This window comes from Acanthisitta chloris, unplaced genomic scaffold (genome assembly GCF_000695815.1).
Source record: "Acanthisitta chloris isolate BGI_N310 unplaced genomic scaffold, ASM69581v1 scaffold32755, whole genome shotgun sequence".
Lineage (NCBI taxonomy): Eukaryota > Metazoa > Chordata > Aves > Passeriformes > Acanthisittidae > Acanthisitta > Acanthisitta chloris.
Genome location: NW_008676018.1, coordinates 6,507 through 17,782, shown reverse-complemented (window position 1 = coordinate 17,782; position 11,276 = coordinate 6,507). Strand labels below are relative to the sequence as shown.

Sequence of the window (11,276 nt, the reverse complement as noted above, 5' to 3'; positions counted from 1 at the left end):
TCCAGCTGCTCCCTAACAACACAGAACACACCGCAGCTCCACTGCTCCAGTGATCCTGCTGGGCTCAAATACAGATCCTGGTTTTCAGGAACTTCCCTGGTGACCAGTATTCTCCAGGAAAGATTCTGTGCTGTTTCCCTTCACATTCCCATGGAAGCTGTGCACAGCACAGGGCTGGGACAGCTTCCCAACACACCAGCAGCACCAGGACAGAGCAAGGCAGGAGATCTCTTACCTCTCTCTAAAGGAATCTCTTACCACCACTACTGTGTTCCCTCTCTAAAGTAGAACTAACAACTGCCACAATCTCATCTGGCTCCAGCACCAGCAACCCCTGACAGCCAACATCATGTTGTATATTAGAAACTCCTTCTATCCCTTTTTTTCGCCAAGCAGAAAAGCCAACCTACAGCAGACAAACTGGCTACTGAATCCAAATGTATCCATCCCTGTAGCAGTTTATTTACATTAGTATTATTTCCACAATATATTGTTCTTTCCTTGTGATTATAAACCTAAAAGGTATTTCTGTTAAACCTTTGCTAAAAAAAACACAAGCCAAGATGATTAGTACTATTGCTACAAGATTGATTTAAGTCGCTGTATTTTGTCCTCACTGTTCAAATTTTATATCTATAAATTGTATTTTGGATATTAATTCCTGAGTCACCAAATGCCTAAATTTGAATGCCTTACACAGCCCATTCCAGGCACAACGGCCCCTCCAGTCATGCTGCACTGTCAGGGCAGGAGGTTTAATGCTACACAAATCACTGCAAAACAAAGAGAAGTGGGGAAGCTTTTTTTTTCCCCACTCCTCCAAACAAATGGATGCTGGAAGCCAATCCAGAGTGGATTGATTTCCAGCTTATTCTGGACAATTTGTCAATTTTGAAAATACTCCCCACAGATAAATCTAACAAGCAACTATCCACACTAAGAAAGCAATTTCTGTTTACTTTTGACATTTCTAGACAAAGATATAATACTATTAAATGCACTAAGCATTAAATTGCAATCTATTTCCCCTCTGCAGGAAAGCATTAGGATGTGATCAGGCCAAGCTGGCAGCTCACACACCTTCAAAGTACTGTTTAAATCCTTGTTATTTTTGGGAAATTTCTATCAATGCCAGTTTGCTGCACAAGCTGGAGGATGAGCCATGGGAACAGCAACAAGAGATGTGTATTTTTTGTAGTTTGGCCACTGTGCTACAGCGTGACCTTAAGGAAGTCACTTCAACTCTTGATTCTTCGTGCTCTAAATATAACGAACTTTCTGGCTAGGATAGTTTCTGATACATTTTGCTGCTGTGTCCTTTTGGTTAATTCAGAACCTTCTCATTTTCCATACAAGAGTATAATAGAGAATAATATAACTCTATATTATATGTCACACTAATTTAAGCGTATTTTTAATCATAAATAATGGGAGATTATATAGTGTTTGTTTGAAGTCAGCTCTAGGACCTGACATTAGGCCTGTGTAAGTCCTTTGAGATATAGATACATATATAAAGAACTGCTCCTAAATACTATTTGATGGTATTTTGGTTAAGGTATTGTGATCAACTTTCAAGCACATGCACCATATATTCATATTCCTCTTTCTTATTGTAATACTATGTTGATCCTGAAGTTGTGTTTCCCCATTTAGGGGTGTTTAACTTCCCAGAACACCATGGCTGGGAAATTACTGGTAACCAGCTCTGGCAGTGGCTGCACCCACAGAGTGTTTCCAAGAGCGGCTGGAAGTTCATGTAGAAGTTGGACACAAGAGCACGGAGAGTCTCTGTGGATGGCACTGAGGACTTCTACTGTGAGTATTGTGGCTACTGAACACTGACTCTGCCCCTGAGTATGTTCTCCCAAGGAACTTGTAAGTTGAGTTCTCTAATAACCTCCTTTAGCTCTGTTTATTCTCCTTTAGCTCTATCTATTTCCAGGCTCCTCCTATTGAATACCACAGGAATTCTCTCTATCATGTTGACTGCAATTTGAATTTAAAACAACATAAAATGACCAAAAAGACAAACTAACAAAGCCAAATCCAAACAGGTTTAAGACCTACAAATATTATCTCTTTTCCTTGAAGGAAAATTGCTTAAATGAAGTGATCATCTATTTTTTTGATGTTTTCTGATCATTAAAAACAAAACAGATGAAGATTAATGAAGTAAAAATTAAACCCCATATTGAGATTTAACCTCTGGTCATTTCTGTTGATTATAGGCCTATAAAGCAGGGCAGGACATTGATAAATAACATGTAACTGTAAAACCATAAAGCTGCAGCTAGCTAGAACATCTCTAAATAATTAGTGTTTGATTCATATGGGAAGAAAACAGTGCCAGGTCTATATCCACATTACCTCAAGAGGGAAATCCTTTATGCTGACATCTACAAAAGATTGGCAGTAATGAGGATCCATGTAAATCAAACTGTCATCTACAAGGACAAAACAGAAGACAAGTAATTCAAAAAACACCTTATTATTACACTGCTTACAATCCAATTTCTATGCAGAACAGCTGGAAAAAAAAAAGCCAGGGAGTAACTGCTTGCCAGGCTGATACTCATTGACTGGAGCAGAGGTTTTTGCAGGACAGATTAACTTTTGCATAATCAAATCTGCTTGTATAAGCAGAATTTTTATAAAGTGATGAAACTGTCATTTAATTTTTGGTGCTAAAATTACTTTTACAAACACACAATTATATTCTGGGGTTTGCATATGAAAAATGTATCACACTGCTTCATCCTGACAGGGAAAATATATTGCTTGTCATTTAAGCATCAACTAACACCACTTAAACAGGGAAAAAGTAAATACCTAAATAAGAACTGCCAGGCAGGAACAGCAAATGCTCCTCAAGTTTGGTGAAACAGATAAATTATGCCTTGTTTATGCAACAAGGGAAACTAAATGTACATTTTACAGAATCCAATTACTCCATGGGGTAAATGACAAATGGCTGGACTTGGGAAGATATGATGAATTAATAAGGTACTCATTTTGCTATTTTAATCATGCTTTTTCCCACTGGTTCAATATTAACTTTCTAACTCTGAGAGAAAAAAAACATTGAAGAGACATAACACATTAAAACACTAACCTTGGAATCCAGCAAAGTAATATGACTGCTTGGGTTTGCCACCAATAATTCCAACACAATACTCCAGGCTTAAAATTCCCTACAAAAGAACACGAAATAATCAGGGTAGTGTTAGCAAAGTAAGTATTAGGCTGAATTAAAATATTTTCTCTTTGATATTTTAGGCAAATAGGGTTTTTTGGAGGTGCTTTTAAAGGCTTCAAGCCCCAGACTTTCTGGGGCTTGACCCAAGTGAAAACACACCACCAGATATTCCAGAGAAATTCCTCCCCTTCCATGAGATTCCAACACATTGAGGGAATGGGCACCATTATTCTGGGGAAGGAGACACAGCATCGTCTCATACACATTGAGAACAAGGTGATTAGTCAAAATATATCAAAGTATTGAGCTTTACAGCTTTCACACACATTTTCACTCTGTGGACATGGGGACTCTCTTCTTTTTGCATTCAAATGGACAAGTGTGGCCAGAGCATCAGCTTTTACATCCTGGGGAGAAATGCCACTTGAAGCAAGACTAATTACAAGATCCAGCTCTAAAACAGCTGCCCAAAATCCAGGGAGGAGAGACAAACACACAGCAGACAGAACACAGAAATCTCACTGGATGCTGCCTGTGAGGGCAGAGGAATCAGAACCATTAGTGTACAGCAACTCTAAGAAAGGGACAGTACAAATGCACCAGGTTTAAGAGGGACATAGGGTGAAACACAGGAATCACTTTAGTCTGGAGTTGGAAAGAAAGGAATGGACTTCTCCACGGCAAAACCAGGAGCCACTGAGGACACAGAGTTGGGTTATCAGCTGTGGGCTATGGTCATGCCAGTGTATTTCTTCTCATCCAGGCTGAAAAGGGCTGGGATCAACTGAGCAGACTTATTACTTAATAAAACCTTGATTTTATGGATATACCTTCTAGTGCTGGGGACAAGGATTCACCTGCAGACAGAATGTTTTGCTAAGGGGAGAACATTTCAGCAGTTTAACTGCCTGAAATTCCTCTATCCCCACAAGCTCTGGATGCAGACACGGCCAACAGACACCAGGGAAAACATCCGTAGACATTCCTCTTATCACAAGGCATGGAAGAAGGCGTGGAGGACTTTTCTCCCTCTCCCTTCAAATATTCCTACTCTTCTTGCTTTCATGAGATTCTGCTCCGTAACAGGAATCTCCAGTCTTGGCTTAGCACTCTCCTCCATCACTTATCCCACATTTTCCATCAGTTATCCCACCAACTTCAGTAGGAGCTGCATTTTGCCAACACTGAGCACTTAGGAAAGTCAATTAAGCACATGACCATTAAATATACTGAAAACTGAAGAGCCTTTAAGTGTCCATAAATCACAGTGGGTTTCTTGTGGCACTGGGCAAGTGTTGGGTCCAAAAACTTGGATACTGGCCCAAACTGGGATAGAAATCCAGAAAACTAACAGTTGAGGCACAGGTTGATCTCCATTACCTGGAGGACACATCTCAGTCCTCTCCTCTAAGAGATTCACCATCCAAAGTAAAACCATTGTATTATCACTGTGTAAGTAGAGAAAATTTCTCTCAACAAAAAGATTGATATTATACTGAGACCAAAGCTTCTTGAGACAGAATTTTCCCTGCTTAGACGAGATACAGTAACTTAAAAACCTCAGCTGAGATGCTACAGAGTCAACTTCAACATGGTTTATATGGGTTAAGAAAGTGCTGCTCATTTAAAATATGAATGAGAAGGTTTTCTCAGAAAACTTCTTTAAAATATGAATGACTAGGTTTTCCTAGAAAACCAAGGCTGACACAGCCAAGGAGGACACATCCTCTGCCAGTGGACCAGAAAGGGAGCAAAGCTCCCCAGAGTAATGGATAACTGCTTAATCTATGGGAAGCTTCTTGTAAAAGTGAATGATAAAAAATTTATCCATTTTCATCCATTAATATAAAATCCTTTGTAGAAATTACCTCTTGTACTCCGCTCTAAAATCTGCATTTTTAACTTAAATGCAGATCCCAAGAAATGTAGTCACTTCTTGGGAGCAGTCAAGGCAGAGCCTGAAGTGACTAATACACGCAATTGAAATCCCTCTTATCACAGCCTCCAGTAGGCTGGAAAGGCAGGAAAAGGCTTGGGAAGTGAGCAGTAGGAATCACAGGGCGAAGTCAGCTGCACTGGCTAAAAAAACTAACGCTTTTCCAAACCCAACTGTCTGAAAACACAAGGAAAGAAAAACAATTCAAGTTCATCAAAGCTTCACTAGTCTTTTCCCATGCCAGTAAAAACCAAATGCTGTCCTGAAATTATACAGCAAAGAGACAGTCACAAATAAAAGGATGCCACAGACTCTCAGCTTTTGTTCATGCTACTTCATTGCAGTGTTTTTAAAATGGAAATGAGAATTTGAAGTCAGATAAAGAACAGCATGGAAAGGCAAACAAAGGATAAGAGGACAAGCTCTCCCCTAAGAGAAGCAAGAGGCAGGATTACAGCTCATCTTCAGGTGTCAGCACCACTGCAGAACCTCTGCTGCAGAAAGGACAGCACAGACCTTCCTCCACTCTGCTTTCTCCTTCAGTTTTACTTTTTCCCAGCTCCTTTTTATTTGTGGTAACTGCATCATTGTCCTCAGAAATGCTCACTCAGATAGAAAAAAACACCTGAAGTAGTGACTAAAGATAGCAAATAATTCCATCCCCTCTCTTAACGGGAAGAAAAAGACAAAACAAAATGGGAAGAACAGACAAAGAACAACCTTAAGCATTTGACATTTAAACAAATAAGACACAGAACGAGGAACTGAGTATATTTATATTTTAAAACACTGCCTGGTCCTTAGTTACATATGCTATTAGAGTTGTGCTATATTAAATTACCATTTGTAATTTGAGCCACTGCATTAATGCCTTCTCAGGTAGCTGCTGGAGGAGCAGGACAGTTATCACTGCTTCACCAAGGGACATCATGTGCTCTGCAATTATGTCTGATCTTGTAATAGGGAAATTTAAAATCTGTAAAGTCAAACTTTACAACCTTCAACTGTAAAATCCACACCACACATTTAATGGGGAGAAGATTACCATCATGAAGTCACTTTTCCTATCCCCTTGTGCTACTCTTTGAAAAATGATTGAAATCTCATTTCATACCTTTACAAACTCCAAGTAGTCGGTGTTTGTTCTCTCTCCACCAAGTCTCACAGGAACTAATATAATTACAGCTTTTGTGTCTGCTTTTCCAGAATCCATGAAGGAACACTGTCTGTCAATAACATCTGAGCTGTAGACTGAAAGGAGACACAGAGAAATACTCAGATGTAAAACATAACCTCTAGCTTTGACAGAGACACACCTACAACATGGCACCACTTAGCCTGACAAACTAAAGCTGCAGCACTTCCAAACCTTCCTGAAATACAACTCCTGGGTGTCTGATCAAAAACTGTCTTGTGCCTCCTCATTTTCAGCAATATTTTGCAGAACGGTAATTGCTGCTACTGCTGATATAAGTTACATCACCAAAGAAATGCAGGAGGGGTAGGTTAGGAGAAAGCCAATAAATATTTATTCACTTCATATAAACTTCTGAAAGGAATAATTACAATTTGAAAGACTACAACTGAAAGACATCTGCTCCTTTAAAGGAATAAAGGCCATAATTGCTTTTAGTCCATGCTCAGGTTCACTGTCTAAAGTTAACACAAAAGTCATTGAAAATGAGGGGAAAAGCTTAATGTGGTGTTAGTGCTTACTCCCTCCAAACTGAGAGAGATACAAGAATCATCTGAGAACAAAAAATTGCAAAACTAAAGTTTCAGTGTCATTTTAAGTCAGGTGAAACTGGTTTGATTAACCAGTGCCTCTCTAAAACCAGTCTGATTGATCCCCAGGGATGTGGGTCCTGCCTGCCCAATCCCAAGCTCAGTTATGACATAAATAAACTCCTGGCAGCTGAATGTGGATCCTGGAGGAACACACTGTGCTTGGATTTGAAAGAACACAGTCATTAATGTGAGGTTTATCTTGTTATCATGTTCTGCTCCTGAGCACTCTGAGCTCTAAGCTGCTCTGCCTGTTAGAGATTATTTGCAGTGCCAGCTTGGAGCAGCAGAAAGGTGACAATGGCCTTGGCTTCACCATGCTGCTCACATCCCAAAAATTACCTCCTGCTACTCTAAGACTCAGGCAATCGCTTTTTCCACTAGAAAAATAAGTAAAGTGATGCAAAAGACAAATCAAGTGTAACCAACAAATCTAACTGAAGTATTTTTCACTTCATTGGTTTTCAGGGTTGATTTTTAGTGAGATAGAGAAATTCTTATTAGCTTCTTGCTAAAACAACACTGAAGCAAATACAAAATAGATTATTAACTGACTCCAAAATAAGAATTGTAAGGCAGATTGTAAGGAAAAGTTATCTTGCTGGATTTGGAATTCCACTGTCTTCCACTGTAAAATATCAAACGAGCAATGTACAAAGGGAATCTGCATGTATCAAGAATCCTGTTGTCTGCATATAACCTCAGTTTTGTGGGTCCATTTTCAGTTTACTTTTTTCCTTTAGAGTTCTGTTGCAAATGCTTAGTGAAAGGCATTGAAAGCATCTAAAATGTTTGCAAAAATCACAACATTTACCTGTGCAGTCCTGAGCAACATAGACTGTTACTCCTTGCAGCTCAGGGTCTCTTGCTTCTTCCACAGCTTTTCTGAGTACAAACACAAAACTGTTGAACTCACCACTCATTTTAAAAAAATATTAACAGTAAATAAACATAAAGTATTCGAGTTTTAATTGTTACAGGGTGTTTTGTTTTGTTTAATTTAAAACACCTTCCCCTCCTGACAAATACGGGTGGAGGGCCTGGGAGTGCTTTTTTTTGTTTTTAGACACTGGACCCCAAGTTCCAGTGTACATGACAACATATTTACCCAAGCAAAGATGCCAATGTCAAGCTATTTAGAAGGAACAATTAAACCCACAAAAACCAGTGCCAAACCCCACATTAACGCACAATGAAATTCATATTCATAGAATCACATAATTTTAGAGTTTGGAATGGGCCTTACAGATCATCTAGTCCCAACCCCCCCTGCCCTTTTTTCTGTTTATAACAATTTCCTGTCACGTATATTGATGCTAAAGGCTAAGTTCGCTGATGAAACTATTATTTTCAACTCAACAGATCTCTTTATTTGACCTCAGCTCACATAACCAGCCAAAAATTAGCACCTGGTGTCTATGGAGATAAAGACTAGACATAAAAAGCTGTAAAGTTTCACCAAAACTTCCAAAAATATCATTAGAATATTAGGCTCCCCTCAAAAAAAAAAGAGTAATGGACCTAAAAACTAGAAAGAAAATACAAGTCAGTAGTCAGAAACATGGTCATCAATCAAGGACAACATCTGTAAAGAAATTAAACTGCTCAAAGCAGAAGATTAGCCTTTGACTTCACCACATACTTGCATTAAATGGTCACTATCCCTTTATTTCCCACTAGATTTTGAGGAATCATTTAACACAGTCATTCCCAAGTTATGAGGGAGCTGTACATTGTTAGTGCTGCTGTGAGAGAAAGAGAACTAGGAAAGGAAACCTTTGCAGGGCTGGAAATCACCACTGGGGTTGTGATGTCTGTACCAAATCCTCCTCTGATGCCATGAGGGAAACAGGAATTTAATACGGAATTTAAGGGAAGCAAAAAGAATTCTGACAGCTTCCAGCATCAGGAAAAAGCAGAATAATTCACATTAATAATGCTGAAGTCCTACCTCCCTGGATGTACACCTCATTATTTCAGTACAGCTGCACTTCAGGTTAGTACACTCTTACACTCAATATCAAATTCTTCTGTTCATATCTATAGAAATACATGAACTTTGGCTGCATAAATTACTTATTAGTGGTTCAGTTTATAGGTAAACTGGAATCCACTAAGAAAATAAGCATATAAGACTATAACCCCCCATCCCCAAAATGCTCCAAGAAAAGGCACATAAAGACACAGTATGGAGAAATTTGACTTTAGATTTTTTTCTAACCACGCTGAATGTCACAGACCCTTTACTTTTACTGGGATATAATTATAGTATTAATAGTCCCATACATTTACAGTTTCCCAAGAATTTGATGTGTGCAAAGAAATGCTGAAAACATCAATTTTAGCTCTGACATTTCATTACACTATCAGTACATTACAGCCCCCAGGTTACAGGGGAAGGAAAAAAAACTCCCTAATGTTATGCATGTTCCAAGGTTGAAAGAGTGGTTAGTTTTTAGAACATTTCATTAAATGCAGCTCTGCTTAAAAGGTCTGAGAGAGATCCTTGGGATTCTACTGCAGGAAATCTGGAATGTTGTCTTTATTCCTGGAATAAGATTGACAAAAGCTCAGTGTTCAGCTCCGGTGCCTACAGCTAGTTCCCTTCCTGCCTCCTGGAATTGCTACCGATAAGGAGGTTTTACAAAGCCAGTAATGCACAGTTTGATGCTGAGGTAATCTCAGGACAGTTTGAAATGTTTCGGGGTAAAACAAGACACGTTACCTCAAAATGTGTGCGACAACGGCAGGCCCATACCAATCCCCTGCCATCTTCCCAGACTTCTTTCCGTGCTCTATGAGCTGATGTAAGCCAAAAGCTGCCAGTGGAGAGTCCCCAAACCAGGAGATGATTTTTCTGTGGTAGACCTCATTCCTCATCTCACTGACATCACAGTTTCTCCTCGGTGTGGCTCTCCGTGGATGTGAGAGGATCTTGGGGTCCCTCTCTGCGGTGAGCGATGCCTCGAAGGATGCTGTGAGCTTCCTCACCGTGTGGGACGTCCACGACTCCGAGTCGGAGCCGTCCATGTCCAATGCCTCTGGCCAGACCCAGGCTGTTAAAAATTAACATGCTTATTAGGCTTAAATATTAACTTTTTAGAATCTTAAACAGCATTTCCCTTTGTCCCCCAAGTGCCTTAAAGCAATAATATGTATTTTACATGCAAATGTCACTGTTAAAGTGTAAACACAGAATTCCTGTAAAGCAGGATTTGCTTTGAGTTTCTGCTGAATGACAGATGAAATAAAGTGCCACAGTTGTTAGGGATTTTTGTTATCTGATCTAGAAGTCAGACTCCACCATCCCCATCAGTTAAATAAACAAGAGATACCTCATGACAAGAACTCTCTTACATACTAAAATCATGAACCTTAATGATTCAGTACTGCCCAAAATAGTTTTATTCATGTCAAATAAGAAGTTTCATAAGCTGTTTTTAATTCTCATTTATCTGTTATTAAAAAACTAAGCAAACCTAGGGAATTATTCATGTAAAAAACACCTCTTCCTGGCAAAATGTCAAAGCAGATCAGCAGAAAAATAGACAAGATTTCCTTATTCACTAAATTCATGGATTCTTTAGGTTACAAGACAAACTGGTTTAAAGATCATTCAGCACAGTATGTAGAGCCTGCATTTCTAGCTGAAGGTTTCTCCAAGGATGCATCCTACACAGCATTCCTCCTACAGCAGAACGGGGATTCAGCACAACTAGGGAACAGCCACATGACGAATTCTCTTCCACAAGCTCTAACAACTACTTGTAACACAAACCCAGGCAGGTGCATGTGTAAGCTCAGAGTAAGATCCTCACAGTCCTTGCTGTTCGTGTATTGTCACCTTCACATTCCAGTCAGTGTCTCACAAGCATCTCAAACTAAAACTCAGTGCCTTAACATTGAAAGCAAAACCTCATTCACCACATCACTCAGCAATATCTGGAACACTCCACAGCACAGTGTAAATGCAAGTTTCCCAGCTAGGAGCTGCAGCGAAGTTTTGCTTTGTAACAGAAACATCACCATTAAACTAGAATGAAAATATCTCTGGGAAAAGGGTAAACAGCCATGAAAAACTTCGTGCAAACACTTAAATATGTTTGCAGAGCTGCCCAGAACTCATAAAGGGCTTTTCAAAAGATAATTCACCAGCTGTCAGAAGAGCAGGTGAGAAGCAAAGTACTCCAGAAAGACCATCCATACCCTGTTTTCCTGTGCATGTGGATTGCCACAGGATCACTAGCACTCTGGAATCAGCCCATCACCTTCCAAATGAGGATGCATGGGGGACAGGCAAGAAATTCTTTGGCACCATGGATCATAAAGACAGGAACCTGGGGCTGTTTTGTTTGT

General features: G+C 39.5%; 1 protein-coding gene across 1 annotated transcript in view; it reads right to left on the bottom strand.

The window, feature by feature from the left end:
* ATG4C (autophagy related 4C, cysteine peptidase) overlaps positions 1-11,276 on the bottom strand; it is a 19,473-nt gene that overhangs the window by 4,460 nt on the left and 3,737 nt on the right. Inside the window, exons 4-8 of the mRNA XM_009075963.1 lie at positions 9,646-9,976; positions 7,735-7,805; positions 6,250-6,386; positions 3,116-3,194; positions 2,371-2,447 (exon numbers count right to left, since the gene is read on the bottom strand). Coding sequence (XP_009074211.1) covers positions 2,371-2,447; positions 3,116-3,194; positions 6,250-6,386; positions 7,735-7,805; positions 9,646-9,976 — 695 coding nt within the window. The remainder of the gene's footprint in view (positions 1-2,370; positions 2,448-3,115; positions 3,195-6,249; positions 6,387-7,734; positions 7,806-9,645; positions 9,977-11,276) is intronic.